The sequence below is a fragment of the Rhynchophorus ferrugineus genome, unplaced genomic scaffold, assembly GCF_030347505.1.
Source record: "Rhynchophorus ferrugineus isolate W39M unplaced genomic scaffold, kcgeb_rfMv2 rfM4, whole genome shotgun sequence".
Taxonomy (NCBI): Eukaryota; Metazoa; Arthropoda; class Insecta; order Coleoptera; family Curculionidae; genus Rhynchophorus; species Rhynchophorus ferrugineus.
In genome coordinates this window covers 480,519-501,134 of record NW_027472583.1, presented here as the reverse complement: position 1 = coordinate 501,134, position 20,616 = coordinate 480,519, and the positions used below count along the sequence as shown (strand labels likewise).

The following is a 20,616-nucleotide window of genomic DNA, read 5'->3' as shown; positions in this document are numbered from 1 at the left end:
TGCCTACAAACCTATAAAATGACCTTGTTTTTTATACACGTCCATGTTTTGATTTTGCATCTGACATTTTCATCAAAATATTATAGTAGTATTCAAATTATTCAAAATGTGGATAATTAAGGAAACTAAAATTGTGTAATATAAGTTTTAAAAATGAGTGCTGAAATAGAAGATCATATACGAAAAAATATTCCATGGACAAAGCTTCCAACACACGTAAAGCAGGTAAAACATGCCTACCTGTTCCTTTTAAAGCAATTCCTGCAAATCCTTATCAGAAAGGGTTAAACAAATATAAGTCTGCTTCTATTCATTATATTCATATATTTTGTAGATTCTTGGCAATTCAACAAGAGAATATGATAAGAACATAGTTAATTTTAGCATTAAAAATCAATTAAGGTACCGAGGGAATTTAGGTAAATTTTATGAAATTATAAACTGAATAAACATTACAGTTTAAAGTTTCAGTACGTCATGTATTTAAAGATGAAAAACGTTATTATGAACGCGTTGTGTCTTGCAGTAGAGATAAACTTATGTTGTTTCCATATCATTTGGCTGACATGATAGTTAAAGGTTTAAGAATTACCCCATTTAATTACTATATAGAAATAGTTGAGAGATTAATGCAAGCTGAGAAAAGTTATGATACTTTACCAAATTTTACTGCAGCTGACTGTAAGATTTTTATTTAATATAGGATCCTTGAAACTACTCCAGTGTTTATTAAAATTTGTAGGTTTGCGTCTATTAGGTATTGGTAGAAATGAATATATAGACCTGATGAATCAGTCTAAATCTAATAGAGGAAGATTATTTGGAAGAAAAAATGTGCGTATATTACTTCCTAAAGTTCCTATCCTTATCCATATGGAACCTTGGTGGAGAGTTGAGGCTGGCCTAATTTTGCAAGATGATATTAAAGTATACATTTGAATGTATGTTATATTCTAATTCTAATTTTATACATATTTAGATGGTTAATGATGAAGAATTGACAGTAATTGATACACTAATAGATTTGGGTTCCCAAAATGCAGGTGATTTAAATTATAATATTGTTTTAAGTTTATACAAGTAAGTTGTTAGAAGAGTTTGTGAACATATCTTAAATATAAATAATTGTAGAAAAGGCTTAATATATTTAGACGTACCTATAACAGCTATGGATAAAGTTCAGGTACCTCCATTACAAGGCTTTGTAATGAATAGAATTTTAGGAGATTACTTTGAGACTTTATTATATAAAATATTTGTATCAATTGATGAACACACCACAGTAGGGGAGGTAAACATGGAATTACTTTTAATAGCTCAAATGTATCTATTCATTAATAATTTTAGTTGGCAGGAGTTTTAGAAGTTGATACTGAGTTAGTGAAACAAGCCGTGTCTTTATATTGTCGATTGCAGTTTGCACATAAATTGGATCCGGAAAGTGAGCAGGATAGAGCTAGAAGGCATCCATCTTGGCTTAACTTGCCATCTGAAATAAAGTTTGTTATAATTATTTTTAATGTCACATTAAAATAATTTCGCTTACCGTTTTAGCCATCAGAGGGATGTAACGCCGTTAACTCTCAATCTGTCATCTCCTTTAAATATGATCGCACCTGCTACACCAACTACCGACAGTCCGTCTCATCTCTCGAGCAACTCAACTAATTCAGTTGGATTGCGTATTGCTTTCTTATTCGATTCGGCACTTACTGCGTTTTTGATGATGGGTAATTTGTCTCCTGGCTTGAAACGTCATGCTGTTACCATGTTCGAGGTGGGCAAGCTGCAGCATGAATGTTTGGACAGCTTCTTATCGGAATTGGAAAAGGTATCCGCTATGGACGCAGACGGAGAGGGCGAAGCAAGGAGATTTTTCGATCATGCAGTAATTTTGAGGTGATTATGTGAAATAACAAAGAGGAACTCGCCAAACGTTCATCGCTCCTTTTGACAGCGATTTTAAGTCGCTTGTTTTTCTATTGCTTCTTGTTTTTGCCGCGTCGCTTGCGCATTGTCGATAATAACAAATAGTCAACTGTATTATAGGGTCTTACAGTAGAAGTTAATCATCTGCAACTTACTATGTTGGAAGATGAGATCCAGGGAAGGCTGGAATGAAAATGTTACGATGAGTAGGAATGTTCAAGACTGATTTTTATTTTCAGAAAATACTCATGAAAATAAATTCTTCTTTTTTCTATAGTAGGAGAAATATTAGGTGTTTTTCGTCGCATATAAATTATATAAAAAATAAGAAATCCCAATGTTAAACAGATCCTAGAGCCTCTAGCCGATCTCCCTCTTAGACCCTCTTGCAGATCATAACAACAAGCCTTAATTTTTCACAGATGCCACAAATATTATTTATTATCAAAATAATATTGGGATTTTCTTCTTAAATGAAACGTCACAGTTATTTAAAACCTTTTAGGTATTTGTAATATGATGTCACAAAAAATATATTATATATGGCTTAGGGACAACATCTTTGGGAATTTTTGATATTTTTCAAAACGAATTTATTCATATAAAGGTCAAACACTCATAAATTTTACACGGTTCCGTTTTAAACAATGGTCTTTTGCTATTTTTCTAATAAAAATCATGATTCCATGACATATTCTTAAAATAGGGGAAAAAAGTACATGGAAAAATATCGAGAATAAAATCAATGATATGCCGTTTTGATGGATGACTTTTTTACCCCATTTGTGGTAAAACCATAATTCCGTCACTGTAGAACTTTTGAGGTTTTTGAGTTGTTTGTACCTTGTTCTCAGCTAAATTTGCGTAGAATTAAGTTCCACATTCCACAGTACTCATATTGTCTGGGGTATGGTCCTAATGGTATGCGAGAAACGCTGTTCATGTAACGATTCATGTTCATGTAACGGGCATTAAAGTTTCCATTAAATAATGAATGTTTTTCTTAATTTATTGTTTTGCAATTAGGTCGACTATATTGGCGTTAAAAAAACTGTCCGGCTCTGGTTTGGATTTGGTTCGGTTCGAAAGCCTTAATTCCCTGGATGAGGCTGCGTGTCAGCGTTTGCTGAGAAGAAAATATCGTGTTTTGATATCGATGGCACCGATAAGCCGTGATGTTAGTATTACTTTGAATGCGCGTGCGCAATTTAATTATATCACACTTTCAGGTGAGAATAACGTCGTTTGCTACCAGTGCCCCTCCAGCTTTGTTGGGTCCGGTGCACCCAGAAATTAATAGTCTCTGGTTTAGACTGTTTTTATACCATATGACGGGGTATGGCCCGCCGAGTCTTCTTTTAGCTAAGGGCACCCAACTAAAAAGGTTGCCCCGGATGTTCTTGGGGTTTTCCAGACTATTGGTAAGGCCTTTTAAACAGTTTCATGCCGGGATATGTCTTTCATGAACGGATAACAGGTTACTTCATGGTTACATGAACCTGCCGTCATTCCAGTGGCCAATTTTCTGTACGTCAACGCAGCTTTACAATTTGCGCCGGTATTGGTGCAAGGCTTTGGAGTTCACGAACCGGCCGAGACCAAACTTCTTCCATTCCCGTTTCATTTAGACGAAAATGGATCGACCAACAGGTATGGAGGTAAACGAACATATTTTATGAAATGACAAATATTCTGATCTAGTCGGCAGAATCAAGACGTCGAAACGACACTTCTCAAACACCCAGCTATATCGAATCTGATAGATTTACTAGATTTGAAACATACGTGCGGCTATCTTACCTTCGCTAACGTAGGCATACTGGATTTGGGTCGCCCAGAAGGTGAATCCCCGGAAATTCGACTTAAAGGTTATTTCGTATTGGTGTACCACGGCGATTTCTTAATGTTTATGATGTACATTTATAGGATCGGGAAAATCGAAACCGGGTCAGCCAAAGGCCAGCCATGGCCTTAATAGTATCGCGAATGAAAATTTCAGGTTTGAAAAAAAAGAGGAAGAGTCCAGATTACAGTCTCCTGTGGAATCACATTTCGCTCTGACACCAGTTGATAGCGGTAGTCATCGTTCATCTCCCACCAACGGATTTACAAGGTTTTTTTTTCCGAATTTTTTTTCTCCAATAAGGCCAAGTTAATTTCCTTCTAGCCAAGACTGTACTACCATCCTTCAGGAGGAATTAGATCAATTGGCTATTCAAGATAAACAAAAACAGGCATTAGAGCAGTTGCAGAGTCCCTTAGATGAAAATATCGGCATATTCAGTAGAATAGAAGACAAAATTGAAAACTCCAAAGATGATCCAGAAATTCAACCGAAACAAGAAAAAGAATCCGATGAAAGTAGTATTGTAAGATCGCAAATAAGATTTGTGTAAGCTCAAACAACCCCACACTAAATATTCGTAGGTTTGGACCCTTCTAGACTGCCATTTTGGCGTCCCTTTGTTTGACGCCGATGCAAATACTAAAATTTGCCATTCCATTGTGTCCGGGGGATTAACCGATGAAGATAGGTATTCGTGATTTTAAATACATTTTATAACCCTTCATTATTTTCATTTGTTTGCAGCATGGAGCATCTAATAGCATCAAGTACAAAGTTGGGTGACCTTTTGCTTGATTTCATTTCTCAGTGTCAATATTATCCTGGTGAAAACATGGAAATTCTTAAAAGAGGTAAATTAGTACCGTTGCCTAGACGAAATTTAGTTTTCGATAATGGAAGAGTCAGTGAATGGAGTGGTAAATAAGTCCGAGTCCATGAATATCCCGATTACGAATAAAATTTATTTTGTTATCAAAGAGAGTTTTTTACGAACTGTACCTGAGTTTGAAATGCTGTTCAGAAGACAGCAAATAAGTTTAAATTCATTCCATATTCATTCCAACTGCGTGTAGTATTATTGTACTATATCTTAGAGATATTTTAGTAAAGCAAGTATAATGAAAATGTATATTTCAACATTCTGGTTATATGATTCCTGTTATATATATATACACACTTTTTAGTTATTTTATATTTTTAATATTATACAATTTTTTAAACAGCTCCGTCAATAATTTGTTTGTGATTCATATTATTAAAAGAGGGTGTATATATTGAAGCTTTAATACGTTAATTGATTTTAAAAAATTACAAGATTTCTAATGCATTTTCTATTGAAATACCCATCATCCATTCTATATTTTGATTTTACTTTTATTAGCATATAACTGCAACAATTTATTTGTGTTTTAAAACTCCTTATCATTATTCTTTTTATATAGTTCTTTTTTATCCTCCGAACTTGTTACCATAGCTAAGACAGCGTCATATAGAAATGGTTAATGATTTTAGAGTTGGCTTGTACTTATATTTCAGTATCTCAGAGAAAAAATGCTTTAAATTAGATCGACAAATAATGTGTGTCATTTACAGATAGGAGGATAAATTTTACAAGATTCTAATGTAATATACACCATTCCATATCTATCAATTATTTTTAGATTGTTTTAACTCAAAAGCAATGTTCTAAAGCTAATATTATTTGGAGAAAGGCCTTAATTGTTAGTAATATCTCCAAGAGTGTATTATCTATGTTGATTTCATATATACAGTGGGCTTAATTATCCACCTACAACAATTAAGCCCTTTCCCAAACTTTGTGGTTTTTTTATGTACACGATTGTTATTTTTAATAATTTAGTGTTATTAATAAAATATTTCTTAAAAATAAAGTACATTTTTATCAAATTGTTATTTTATCATTTATTTGAAGTGGAAACGTGTTTGAAAAAAAAAATGTATGTATATATATATATATATATACATATAGAACAAAAAGAATCATTAAATCAATGATATAGTCTTTATATAAGAAAGAGTTTAGAAATATAAGCAAAGAGCGAAATTAATGAATATGGTTTTATAATAATTTAATGTAAGACTTTCATGGTTCCAAATTACCCTGTTATAAATATTCTTAGGTATGAACCTTTCTAAAGTGACCTTTTTGGGGTTTTATTGATTGCATAGTATCCAATTTTTTGATGTTGATGCCGTTACTAAAACGTTATTTCGTTGTCTGTGGGTTTAACAAATGAAAATAGGCACTCACCGTTTTAAATATTTGTTATTGTATGCTATAAACTTTATTATTTTCATGTAATTTCATCCTTTAGCGATATAGTAGCGTCGAATTGGCGAACCTTTTGCTTCATTTTATATATTTGCCATTATTTACCCAGGCGAAAACACGAATATTCTTAAAGGAAGTAAATTAGTACCGTTATCTTGACGTAATTTAGTTTTTTATAGTAAAAGGGTCAGTTAAATATTCCAATTCCAACGAATTGCAAGGTTCATGGCTTTCTGGATGTTAAATAAAATGAATTTATGTCTTAAATTTTCTTTTTGGAGCTAAACTGACTTTAAAAATGCTGCTTAGAAAACAATATATATGTTTATATTAATTTCATGAATCTTTCCAGCATGCAATATTATTGAACATCTTAGAGCTATTTTAATAAAGCAAGTGCAATGAAAATTGAAATGCAATAATATTTTACATTTCGGGCCATTCTATATTTTTTATATTTCAATAAAATGCAATTAATTTCTATTTTTTTAAATTAATTATTTATTAAATTAATTATTTTTAGATCCTTTTAACCCAAAAGCAATTTTCTAAATTTAATTTTTTTGAAAAAGTGCTTTAATTGTTATTAATATTTGGTAGAGTCTATTTTCTATATTGATTTCATATTTTCAATGAGCTTAATTATTTACTTACAAGTCAATTTACTTTATAACTATTTTTTTGTATGTATTTAAAATAAAGCACGTTGTTTTTTATTTCGGGCAGAGTTGTTTTTGTAATTTATTGGGTATTATATTTTTTAATTAATTTGCAAAGATAGAAAATATATATAAATTCTTTAATTATTAATATTGGGTTGGTAAAAAAAAGTAATTTGTCTATGAGGAAACTTTATTTGTATAATAAATTATATTATCAGTTCTTGAAAAAGTAGAAAATGATCCTTATTTTATAATGAAAACCATATTATACGGTCAATACCACAAAATCTACAGACTAATTTCAATGATTTGTGGTCAATATCTTTCTTGTCACTATCGTTAGACAACTAGACATACTAGCGAAATGGAATATGATAATTAATTTTATTTCTTTTAATTAAATATTGTATGGTCTTCTAATAAGATGTTGTGATTAGACATAGAAGGAAAATTTTTACATACATTATTTTCAATATTTTTCTTTGCAAATTTATATTTTAAAATGGGGATATAGGGGAAGTATAAAATGCTCGCCTGCTATTGGTCAGAAGTCACGCCCTCTGGCACATTTTACCCCCACTCGCCATCAAAAATGGTGTCCAATACCCCTCTAAGCTTTCCAGTATGTGACATATCTGTTTATTCCTAACTAAGCTAGTAGTTATTTAGGGTAGTACTCTAGATTTAATTAATTTTAAGTTTAGTTTAAGAAGTAAACATAGTGATTTATAAGAAGACACATTAAAATGGAGGATTACGAGTACGGGTAAGCCATTTTTTGCATGTATTTGGTGCGCGAGATGTGGCGGTGGCGCCTTGAATCACGCACTCGAAAAATTGACGGAAGTCGCTGAGCTGCCATTGTAGTTCAAGTTCCGTCGTTGCTTTTGTGGTACGTGGTGGATGTTGTGCGCGAGACCGGCCGCGAATTGTCGCTTTTTTGGAACTATCTGGGTTTGGGAATAGCATGCGAATGTTGAGGCTCAAGCACGAAAGTATGGACGACGATGAAAAGGGGTATAGATGCTTTATTTACACTATTTTTCATAGCTCTTGGGATTTTATATAGGTCACGTCACACGTCGTATACGCACGATGGTTTCCCAGATTTTTTCATATTTAGGTTATTCGAATGTGTTATGGAGGTTGATCTTTTTTAGAGAGATCTATGTTCTGTGATGAACAGCTGGTTAGCAAAAACCTGGCATATTCCAATAGTGTACCGGTTTTTCCAAAATCACCGTTCACCGACCCCAAGCGACATATATCAAACGGTCAAGGAACGCAACGTCCGTTGAGGTCCACATTTTGTGCATCTAGTTCAATGGGCATTGGTTTGAGCAAAATGAAGAAGGTTCCATGTTGGTTTTCGTTTTCTTTTGGGCTGATCAAATGTATTATTAAATTTCATTTATACTATTATTTTTTAATTGTCTTTAAATCTGGTCTTAATTTAATTTGAATATGCCTTTATCAACATATGTTTTCTTAGCTCTGTTTCAATATGTTTTCTATATTTATAGGATTATATATATATATATATATAAACAGTTAATGTTTTCCAGAACTAACTCTTTGAAGAAAGTTAGTTCTACCTGGGTAATTTTGTGACTAAGGTTATATTGAACCTTAACAGGTACAATTTATGTCGCCCAATTTTCTGATCAAAACTAATCTTTCGCTTTTTCCTAAGCCTTATCATTGAGTAAACACAAGACAGTGTGTAAATATGTAGTATTTATAGTTTAGTGAAAATATGTTATGTTTGGGAGTGTATAATCATTACTCCATTAATTATCACTTAGTTCAATATTGAAAGTAAACAACTTTCTCAAATTCAGCTAATTTAATCATAAAGATATTGTAATTCAATGATCAACTTTCACTATTTTACCTCATCATTAATTTTTTTTGACATCTGTTTCTAGAGCACTTTTAATTCACAGTCCTTTTATTTAACTTTTCAGGAAGTTGTTTGTAGGGGGTCTTTCATGGGAAACAACTCAAGACAACCTGCAGCGGTATTTCTCTCGATATGGCGAGGTTATTGATTGTGTAGTGATGAAAAATGCTGAATCTGGAAGATCCAGAGGATTTGGGTTTGTTACATTTGCAGATGCATCAAATGTAAATGTGGTTTTGCAGAATGGTCCTCATACACTAGATGGAAGGTAAATAAACAAAGTATATTATTAATATTTCTGTTTTTCATAATTACTTTTTAATTGTGACATCAATATGTAAATTATAATTTTGTTAAATTAGAACAATCGACCCGAAGCCTTGCAACCCAAGAACCTTACAAAAACCAAAAAAAGGAGGGGGGTATCCTAAAGTATTTCTGGGTGGATTGCCTTCAAATGTTACAGAGACAGATTTAAGGAGTTTTTTTACAAGATTCGGTAAAGTCATGGAGGTTGTAATTATGTATGACCAGGAGAAGAAAAAATCCAGAGGTAATAGTTCTTAATAATGTTCTTCAGCTAAATAAATAGTCTGTTCCTCTCTAGGGTTTGGGTTTCTGTCTTTTGAAGATGAAGATTCTGTTGATAGGTGTGTCTCTGAACATTTTGTGAATTTGAATGGGAAGCAGGTATTTATTCATTTATTGTCCTATTTTCCGATTTTAATTATATTGAATTATATTCAGGTTGAAATTAAGAAAGCCGAACCTAGAGATGGCTCGGGAGGTAATAAAATGGGTCCCAATGATGCATCCTCTGCTTGGGGCCCTCCACAAGCTCCAATGGGTATGATGCAAGGCCCCAATGGGCAGATGGGGGGACCTCCCATGAATATGGGTACGCCAATGGGTCCTAATATGAATCAAGGTTATTTGGTGAGTAATAAATAATGTTGTTATTTTTGGAGATGTTCAGTTTATAAGAAGAAACATATACACCTCGGGATCTTAAATCCTAATTTAGAATTGTTGGTTGTAATGCAGGGTTGGGGTACGTCGCCTCAGCAACAGTATAATGCAGGATATGGTACACCATCTGGACCAGGGTCTTATCAAGGATGGGGTGCCCCACCGGCTCCTCAAGGGCCACCACCACAATGGGGTAACAGTTATGGAGGGCCTCCAGCTCAGCAGGGTTATGGATCTTATGGTAAGTCGTTTCCTGCGTTATTATGTTGTATCTCTTAGAGACTAACTCCCGAGACGAAGCTGCTACGACTGCTTGGGTTGTCACTTGACGGAGTTAGTCTCGGTCGGTAGTTGCGATGTAAAAAACAAAATATCAATCTGGGGCTCTCTACGTATACGCAGGCAGCGGTGCAGCCTCTTGGAACAGCTGGAACATGCCCCAAAACAGTGGTTCCACGGGTCCATCGGGTAGGTGTCTAAGGGTTTTAACGGCAAGCAACGACGCCACCCATCTAGTGGCTGGCGCATTGGGGGAGGACGTCGCGACGCCTATGTTCTAACCATTCAGTTTGAAGAAACGGGGATGATTTTATTCCTATAATTACTTTTCATGCGTTCAGATTAAATGTAAATACTCCTGGGAAAAGGGTAACTGAGAAGCAGTTTCTTTTTTATTATTGCAAGAGCCGTAAGGTCATCTCCCTGTTTTCTTTTGAAGTGTGTATTTTTTATCAACATCATAATAATTGACACGTTAATACAAGCAAATAAATAACCTGTGATTTGTAGCTTTACCTTGGGGTATAAGTAAATTATTTTTAGTTATGTTGATATATAACATTTTTTTTATATGTGTACGTTTGGCGTACTGATTATTCAACCCAACAAAGTAGGGTTAGTATTATAGTAAATATAGTGCAATTAGAATATAATTATGTAGAAGAGATCTCAGAATCTAATAATAAAAATTAAGAGGAATTTACTTAGCTGTAATACTTTGCTTGTATTAGAAGTGAACGGTTATTAGGTGTTGTGTCACTTGTGCGGCTGGTGTTATAAAGACGATGTAGATTTTAACCTTTTATTCCTTAACATGATTGCCCATAACAAGATAAAATAAAGCAAATTTTTTTTAACTCCTTTGTTTTTTCTTTGAATACTCTTGTTGTGGCGTGGACTACCACGTTTTGGGTTTTTGTTCGATATTCGGCCGTTTATAGTCTGTTTGACGAGAGAGCGTATGGCAATTTTTTAACTTGGGGGTTGTTATAAGTATATAGTCTGAGATGCCACGGAGTTTTAGTTGTTTGCTTTATGAAGTAGTGTCGCTCTTTTCTCCAAACTACGAGGGATGTCGTACTCCTGAAAATACATAAAGAAATTGAAGACATCTTAAGTAGTGAGTTACACAAAGTAAAAAATATGTTGAATAGATAGAAGAGAATGAAAAAGTAGGCCGATGATTATTTTACGGCCATTCGAGACGAATTTTCGGTTATTTTCGGTTTTCCTTGGGTGGAGGAGTATTTTCAAACGAAGCTTTTTTCAGAGTTACATCTGGTAATAATTCATCTTGGTTTTTCAAAACAGATTTTGTACCTCACCCGTATATAAAGGTAATTCAGGTGCTGTTAAAATAGCCATTATATAAAAGTACATACTGGTTACTCCAAGAAGATAAGATACTAATCCCTTGCTTAATTGAGGTTTTTGTCTCTGAATAATACCTCGAAAACTTCGATCTGATTATTATCAATCAATGTCCACTATTGTCGTATGCCCCCTTATCAAACAGACTGTAGTTTAGGGGTTTTGTTTAGCTAAATACAGTGGAGAAATAGGTTTGGTCTTTTAATCCATCATAAAAGCTAGTTTGTGTCAAAAAACGTTTTGCTGTAATTATATTTGTACTGCTTTTATAGTGGAAACAACGACTTCAATTTATTTTGGGTTTTTGAGTGTGGTTATTGATGTTTTTTACTAATAATAATGGGTCAACGATTTTGTCGGTGGGTATTTCGTTGACCCAGTGAGCGCGCGGCTCCTCCCCATCATCGGGCTATGCCCTGTTGGGCCATTCCTCATCCTCCATTCTCCTCTCATCCACAGGCTATATGGCAGGCGACGTCTACTCCCGGGCTGGTCAATCCGCGGGTGCTACGCCCTCCGGTCCACCTGGCACGGGCCCCAACGCCGGCACAGCATCGAAACCCGGCTCTGACTACGGTCCCGCCTCCTACGGCTCAGCTTACGGATCATATTCGGACTATCCCGGACGCAGTGCCGCTCAGTATGGTGCGGCCGATTCGACGGGCGGATACTCCACTCAGCCGCCAGCCTCAGGTGCGAAACACTTCGGTGATTTCAAGGAATGGCCAGCATCATGACAACCTGTGGAGGCACAAGGCGGTCCCGCGGTCGCCGGCGCGGCCTTAGCCGTGCGGGCGGTTTCGGCTGCCGTTGTCGAGCTGTCGCATTGACCGAGCGACGCCATAACGGCGTCTAGGCGTCTGCGCAGGCAGCCACCACCTATATAACCTATTAAAAAAACTAGGGGTATGTCGTAGTTTGTTGTAACAATGCGCTAGGATTAAAGTAAAGTTATGCTCTATTCGAGGACGATGATAACGACCACCGCCACCGATAGGGGCGACGCATAGACAGACGGGTATCTTTTTCTCTTTCTGGCCGCGTTGACTATTTTTAAGTATTAGCGGGGGAGCAAAGGGGACTTAGGAAGCCTCTTTTCTTCCTCGGCCTACGAGAACCACTACTTGTTGAACTATTTTTTATAAGTACGTAATTGTTTGAGTAACCGAAGATTCCACGTTCACTTACACCTATTAGTGATGTCTGAATTTAGTTGAAATAAGAATTAGCGATATAACAAAATTTACGCTCGAATTAAAGGAGAAACGTTAATTTTCCGTAGATCATCGCGTCTACCTTGTTGACGGTGAACACAGAGATCTATAAATATATATATATTTTTGACACTTGTTAACAATAATTTATAAAGTAATTGTAGATAGTAACTTAAATAATGAATGACTGTTAATGGAACTACTGTCACTGATAGTGGTAAGTGGATTTTTAAGGCAAAAATACCTCATATCTAATTGACTATACTATAATTAACGGTAATGTAAGTTTAGGAACCATTCTTGCTTCCCTTTACTCGCACTCCTGGCCTCTATTCTCGATTATCTTATGGCTGTAGTCTCAATCTGTATGTTATAGTAGCATAGTGTTAGTTAGGTTTCCCACAAGTTTTGTTAGGACTAGCCTAAGGTGTTGAATATTTATTTAAATTGTCCCATCCCTTGAAATGTACAAGATAAGTTCGATCAATAAACATCCAAGCGGATGCTTTCAATTGCAAGGTATCGTAACTATCATGGATGTTTCAAGGAGTGCGTACACGGTTCTAACTGATCCTGTATTTTAATTTATTCATTTAGCAATCTCTAGTCGCTTGTTCTAATATTAAAGACGCCCCTTCTCTGTATATAAATTCCTAGTTAATGCAACTGAGGTGGTTCATCATTTTATTTAAGTGCCTGGAGAGCGAGCCTGGATAATCACCCCCGCAGCTCCGTCATTAGCCCGATCCAATACTTTTCCTTGACTGTTTTTAAATTAGAATGTTCGCATTTTAGGGCTAACTGCGGTTCTGCTACTTAACGCATTAATTGTTATATTTAGTAAGAAACTAATTTTTGTATATAAAAATAGTGCACAACCACCACAAAGAGTAATTATTATTAGCTTTAATAAGGATAAATAATTACGCGTTATTGTAGATCTGGGCTGTAATTACTCTTAGGATATTCTGAATTAGGTGTCTTATAATTATAATTTTTTTGTTTAATTTAATTTTTGTTCTCCGTGTTTAGCTCGCCCATAAGACGTTCTTTATAAATATTTACTCGTTAGCTGAGAAGACTGAAACATTTAGGAAACAGGTTTTTCTTTCGTAAAATTTAGTTCTAAACGCCAATACTGTATTGTTGGTTATTGTTTTTTTTTTTAATTTTTGCTGTATTTATTTACCTAATTATGTCTAAAAACGTTAACTTAGTTAAGAAATTAATGATATTTAACTGTAATAGATTAATTAAAGAGAAAAAGTAAATACGGACTATGTGGTTGTGATCTATATCTATGGTAACTTAAATGGAAAATGATATATATATTATATATATATCGATTCTTACTATACTTGATAAGGAAATAAGGCTCGGAAAGATCGTATCCGGACTGTCTGTTGCGTCGCGCCTGTCTCTTTTCGACATTGTCACATGTTTTTTTTATGTTCAGCCCCTCCTTGATCGAGTTTGATTTAGTTCTCGTCAAGTTTTTAATCAGTGGAATCGCTCTAACTAGCCGAACATTATCAAGGAGGGACTCAAACCACATTTACAAACCAAATAAATAAAATAGACACTTTTCAAGGTAGGATATTTGAGTTTTTCTGGTAGTAATTTTGCAATCTTCATTGTGACAATCCTAAAGCAATGTCTTGTACTTCTTTTATGGGTTTGCGATATACATAGGAACAAAAACACCGTTTTTTTTCTATTCTATGTGTATTGAAACAAAAATATACATCGCTATACAGACCAAATAAACTTAATCCCTTTCTTATGCGGTGGGGGGACTAAAATTTGCTGTAAATAACTAAAGTATCTAGGAGAAAATCAATGCTTGACTTGCACACCTTCACTTTTTCGGTATTAATTTTTGTTTTAACAATTAACTTTCTAAAAATTTTGAGTCGTATCTAAACGCCGAGTCTAGTTAAAAGTTGGGGCGTGTGGCCGATAAAATATTCCCTACAGTTTATTAAAAAATAAAACGAAATATTAAAGTGTGTTTCGACCTCAAAGTCTCGAAGTAGATATTTCCCCAAAACTGATAAGAAAGAACCACACGAATATATTAATATACATGCATAACTTAATATTATTTTTTCCTTGTGTTAAAATAGCTCTTAGAAGATAAAGTTTATGATTAATAAATTGTTTAATAAGTTTTTCAATTGTAACTCAACCATCACCATCGGAAATAACATGTGAACGGATCATGTTTTGATTCTGGAAGATATATCTGTTAAGTTTCTGATTAAGCGGCACTATATCATAAGTATGAATGTACATTTCGGCTAAAATTCGACGACTACCCGGACGTGTCTTCCGAAATTAAAGTAGAGCTTTCCAAAAGCAATAATATTTCATATGGTGATGTTTTGTGAGGACGTTCTTAAGTGAGATAAGTAAAAACCTAAATAAATGAGGAAAATAGTTATTTGATCTTGTTAGTGTAATTTTTACAAATTTAATAGTTGAAGTAAGATCTATTCGACTGATGTACAGAGATATACTTGAATAAGTTTTAAATTTAAATCTTTTTATAAGATGAAAAACGCAGAGTAACAAATCTTAGGGCCTTTTTACTATTATAGTGCAATTTTCTGAATAAAATAGCGAAATAGTTATGTAAGATTACGAGAAACTAGTCGTTTTGTCGGTGCGGGGTAGCGAAGATGGCCGGGATGGTTTTATTGTTGTACAAATAATACAAGGCGTTTTGTCTCATATATATATGTATCTAATTATGATCGTAAATAAATCTAGATAAATTATAAATCAAATTTAAGTAAGTGTGATTTAGTGCTAATAGTAGTTTTATGGTAAGTTAAGTTGTCCTTTCTAGGGGGACCAAACGAAGTATTTAAAAAGAAAAACTAATATATTTTAACGCCACCGTCCCTCTTCGTTCGTGCCACGAGCCCAAAACGACAAGCCTATTTTTAAATTTAATTAGTAAACTAACAAGTCTTGCTCAAAAAATAAAGATATTATTTTGTATTATTATTTACATATAAGGAATCACCCAAAAAAGTAATGAAAAAAGGAAAATGTTTAAATGGAATAATGCAGAAATTGTATATTTATATATGAGTGTGAGCAATTTAAATTTAGTGTGTTGAAGCTTTTTTTTTGTTTTTTAATTCTTAAGTCTGATAAATATTATCGTGCTAATTTATAGTTTAAGTAATGATAAAAATGAGAAATATGCATAAAATAGTCACGCAAAGAAACGTTACACTCACTACATGTCCCTCCTCTTGACTTCCTCAGATTTCCCTCTTTAGTATAATTTTAGAGCAATGATCACACAAAACGTTCTGTTGTAATTAATTATACAGGGTATTCAGGTAAAATATCGATCCTTTGTAATCTGTACGTGCACAAAATTGCGAAATCATCTGTCCATGCTTTCTTACAACTTAAACATTTTGTGCCTTAACGACGTTGAGTTGAATCAAGAGATATTAACCATTAATTTTTACGGAATTCGATTATTTTTGGTTGATGTTTTGGTTTTCGGATACCCTGTATTTTTTAAAATTTATTTAGAAAAAATATATATGTGGAATTAATGTGGTTTAAGTAAAGAAAAATCTATTATTAATATAATTTTTAAAAGATCAGCATAGACTAAGACTTAGAGTAAGGAATAATAGGTTTTTAAGTTTAAAACAGTCATGTGTTAGTTTATATTACATTTTATCTCACCTTAGTATCAGTATAATTTTTAATTATTCGTTTTTTATGCTTAATTATTGTTGCCTGAATATTTTTTAATTAGTCTAAGAAAGGAGTATATAAGGTTTTTATTATTTATTTATGTATAATTTTAAGCGAGAAAGGTTTGGATTCCTTACGGATACATTTCACAGTTACAAAAAGCATTCTATTATGGTCTATGCTCTTCTATGTTCCTTTTAGGATTATTCGAAACGGGTACTGAAGTGTTCATAGTTGATACGTTAGCAGTAAAAAACATACTTCGTTTTGTGTTGTCATTGTTAGAAAAAAAAAGATCATTATTTCATTATGTGTGTACGTAATGGATTTAATTATATTAAAAAGCAAAAATAAATATCAATATCTTGCAAACAAATCTAAATATATATATTATATATATAAATCTATATGTATTTATGGGGCGGGGGAGCCATGTCGTTTCACTCCCCCGACCACCGGAATCTTAGTAAAATAAGCCTATTGACTTGGTCATTAATTTAACTAAAAATATATACAGGGCGGTGTCTAATAATAATTAATATATAATATATATGGGTCCTTTCGTTCAGACAGTAAATATTACTAAGTACAATTATTATAGTATAGAGTAATTTAAAATGTATAATAAGTATGAAGCTGTGCAATTTAAAACGAATAATATATAGTTGGATTATTTGCTAGTTCTTTGTATAAAAACACTTACCGCCCTGTATATAAGGGAAATAAACAGACTCACTCGTGTTTTAAGTGTTGGGTTGTCGGTAACAAAAAGAAAAAAAATCTATTATAAGTAGGAAGTAATTGTTATGATGACACGGAGACCTGGTTTTTAGTAAAAGTAATATTAACTATTTTAAAAGAATATTAACTATAAAATAAATATTATTGAGAAATATTGTCGTAGTGCATTTGTAATTCGGGGGTATAATAGTAGCATTAGTTAGTTCAGTATAATATTAATCATTATCTAGCCTCAGAATTGTCTTTTAGAGTTTAAAGCAAAAGATAACTTTCGACATTATCATTGGTAATGAAAAATATAAGTTGAAAAAATTAAAAGGTTTCTGATTTGGTCCCCTTTCCAGTTTCCCTCGCACACATTTATAGATATCTGTAAAAGTATATTTACAGCAACTTACGTCTCACATTGTTATAAGAAAGGATATTTGGGAAAAATGAACATATTTCCATTGACTTAACGAATGCGAATATGTTTGTGACATATCCTAGGTTTTTTTGACTGGTAAGTGTAGTAATAGTTGTTTTCTTGATGCTTGTCATTCGCATTGCACTACATTTTATCAATGGTATTACTAATCATTTGTTTGGGGACCGTTTCGTTGTGAACCGATATTGGATAAAACGTTAAGAACATTAAATAAGAGACTGGGTAAAAAAAATTTCGGTTTATCCTGATAAAATCTTAATGGTGTTTATATATAACATTCTAGATATAAAGGTAGCCTAATTCTTTTCGGTTAAAAGCGCTTTGAAGATCATTAATTCGACTACCGTAGAAAATAAAAGTGTCTGAAGCAGACACTTTTTTTAAGAGACCAGAGTTGATTAAGGGGAAAGGAGTTATTATCAACCATGACATCGCTATCTCCGTTGCCGCATCCGATTACTATTTGTTTCGGTCTCTGTACAAGTCTTAACAGTATAAAGCTGGCTCAAACAGAGCTTTGTGTTCTATAACGACGGAATCATGATTTTTTTCAGAAAAGTGATCAAAACGGCATAAATATCATCAGAATTTAGCATTTATATAAATAAATTTGCTTTGGAAAATATAGAACCGAAATTACGTTTTCCCCAATCCATTATTTATCAATAAATGTGAACATATTTTATATTACTACAATTGCAAACATTTTTTAGAATTGATTTGTCAGATATATGCTATGTATTTTTCATTGTTTTTTTTTGTAAACCACCGCTGTATCGCTATGTAACTTCGTAAACATTCAAAACAGAATGTGTTGCTTTAAAATCATTATGTGCTGTAGACCAGGTGGGCACAATTAATCCAAAAGTTTAACTTCGTTAAAAGGAAACTCCCATAATTTTTATAAGAAGTAAGTAAAAATAATAAGAATATTATCTTATATCTAGGACGTCTAAGAACTGGAAAAGTAGAACCCACACAAATCGTGTTTTTTTGTCCAAGCTTTCACCAAATTCTGAAATTTGTTTTCAGAGATCCATCCATTTATCTAATCCTAAATCACCCTTTTCTTTAAAAAATACCAGCTTTTGATTAACCAGTTGGTTCTTTTTCTCTATTCTGAGTATCTTCGACTTTGCTTCTGGAAGCTTCCATATTTTTTTAATGGATATAATAGGACAATGGCCGAAGATATGCGAAAATACTACAAGCAAAGATCTTGTAGTGTGTACACCACTTATAGTATTGTAAATAAATAACGTTACAATTAACGATTAGTGGATTATCGATTTGATGCTCACCTTTGGTTATATATATCACAGCTTAGTTAATAGTGTTAAAATTAATGTTACTTATAAAATATGTTATAAAATAAGTTAATGCAAACGTTCACGAGATATACGTCCAACATAGGTTCATTAACCACCTGTTACGTAGTGCCAGAGCTCAATACAGTCTCAGGTTCCTTGGACTCCGCTTTAGTTCCATCATCAAGCAGACCCATTGCAAATCCCACCTTCCCTTTGTATTGTGTCAATATCAATGCAATAAAATCTAAATCTTCCTCAGGTTCGATGTTCTGTTTGTTTACTTCTACAAATGCAGAGTATTGAAAACGGACTTAATGTTCCTAGGTTACCACCCGGGAGCAGCAGCTGGTGATTGTTACTCAGGGGGGCCCCAAAGAAACTCTGCTTACGGAACTCCAAATTCGCAAGCTTATCACCCATATAGACGTTAAATATTTGTTTGTGTTTTTGTTTGTTAAACTAGAGCAAATAGTATATACAATAATATATGTTATAAATAATTAGCTGGTAAGATAGACGTAAGGAAACAGAAACGATGGCAAATGACACAATACATAAGGAATGATGAATATAAGTACAAATGACTTAATGTTAACAATAAAATAACGTTTTGCTCTAGTTTACAGTTAGTTCTATATGTTCTGTTTTTTGAACATAAAATACTTTTTATTACTTCTTAGTACGTATATATTTTGTTGTAAAACACAGTATCAAATGACACATTTTGATGTTATTGTGTTAATTTTTTTGATATTGTTTAGCTTGATAAATAAAAACAATTTATTGAACACATTTTTATTTTCCATTAATATCATCTTTTAAGGAAGTCATCACTAATTTGATTTCAAGTGCGCTCGTAAGTTTTTCCTTTCCCGTGGCGCATTCTGTCGTCTCTGATTTTAACTATTTACTTTTAAGCAGCGGTGCGCTCTCTACCGTCATTAATTGGAAATAATTGTTTAAAGCACTCTATTTTTTATAAATAAACATTTTTCTGTCCTTTAGTAACAATTTATTGTCTCTTTTCTGCAATTTTTACGTTTCTTATTTTTTTTCCATATACTCAGGTGGGTTCAAAACAGGTGTATTGTATTTTTGTGTTCCTAAGTGTTAAAAGTTAAGAAAGAATAAAAGGAAAAACTCATGACATGACATTTAAACTGTGTGCGTATTCGAAGCGGCCTGGACAGTTACCAAAATTGGGGTATGTGATAATTTTACCATTTTCCGCTACTTTCTCCGCATTTGTAGGTTAGGTTTTATGTTTACTTGTTGGCTAGGTGTATTTTGCGAAATGATACAGTTCTAACTGTTGTTTTCTATTGTTTATGCTTCGTTCTTTGTATACTTAATAAAATTATGTGTCTATTAAAATTTTATAATGCAACGAGTTGGCTGTAAGTATTATTTATAATATTTAATTGTATAAAGTTATATAAAATACGTTCGAAATTATGTATATGAATAATTGACACATTTAGTTATTCGGAAGTAACTTAAATATATCTGTTTTTAAATAGTTTTTATTTATAATTATATTGTTATATCACAACAATTTCGACATCCGAAAAATATCTGCTTGTTCGTTCAGAATGTTAACTGGTCCTTCGACATATATAACAAGTTTATTATTTCGATTTATTAAGCAAAATAAAAATCACCAATACTTATGTTTCGACGCCACCTTGTAGTTATTTTCTAGACTTATAAATATGCATTTTATTTTAAAATTTAATACTCTGATATCCTTTATACATATTTTTGCAAATTAATAGTTAAACGTTTTAATAAAAAATAACGTAACAATGTAAACAAATATAAAATAATGCCATGGTATTATTTGAATTTGAATGTGTTATTTGTAATTCATATATAATATTAGTAAATATATTTACTTATATTTTAGTTATTCCGCATAATTTTAACTCTCATAGTCCATAAAA

At 33.0% G+C, this 20,616-nt stretch overlaps 2 protein-coding genes across 9 annotated transcripts; both read left to right on the top strand.

Moving 5' to 3' along the window:
- Position 1: 1 nt before the first annotated feature.
- On the top strand, positions 2-5,683 carry LOC143196102 (protein FAM91A1). Its single transcript, XM_076403706.1, has 16 exons — positions 2-225; positions 335-419; positions 472-681; positions 743-927; positions 980-1,080; positions 1,132-1,291; positions 1,348-1,499; positions 1,555-1,899; positions 2,956-3,106; positions 3,159-3,350; positions 3,407-3,579; positions 3,631-3,797; positions 3,856-4,042; positions 4,097-4,298; positions 4,357-4,463; positions 4,520-5,683. The coding sequence occupies exons 1-16, from the start codon at positions 154-156 to the stop codon at positions 4,698-4,700; spliced, it is 2,670 nt and encodes an 889-aa protein (XP_076259821.1). The 5' UTR covers positions 2-153; the 3' UTR covers positions 4,701-5,683.
- A 1,629-nt stretch (positions 5,684-7,312) lies between these two features.
- Positions 7,313-19,465, top strand: Hrb27C (Heterogeneous nuclear ribonucleoprotein at 27C). Of its 8 annotated transcripts, none has more exons than XM_076402535.1 (9): positions 7,313-7,496; positions 8,698-8,901; positions 8,996-9,186; positions 9,241-9,323; positions 9,381-9,569; positions 9,678-9,843; positions 10,005-10,070; positions 11,712-11,945; positions 18,998-19,465. In XM_076402535.1, the coding sequence occupies exons 1-9, from the start codon at positions 7,477-7,479 to the stop codon at positions 19,102-19,104; spliced, it is 1,260 nt and encodes a 419-aa protein (XP_076258650.1). In that variant the 5' UTR covers positions 7,313-7,476; the 3' UTR covers positions 19,105-19,465. The 8 variants fall into 8 exon arrangements, with proteins under 8 accessions (XP_076258650.1, XP_076258654.1, XP_076258656.1 ...); XM_076402534.1 differs by lacking the exon at positions 7,313-7,496 and adding an exon at positions 7,578-7,747; XM_076402536.1 differs by lacking the exon at positions 7,313-7,496 and adding an exon at positions 7,578-7,747 and having other exon boundaries at positions 18,933-19,129.
- The last annotated feature ends 1,151 nt before the right edge of the window (positions 19,466-20,616 follow it).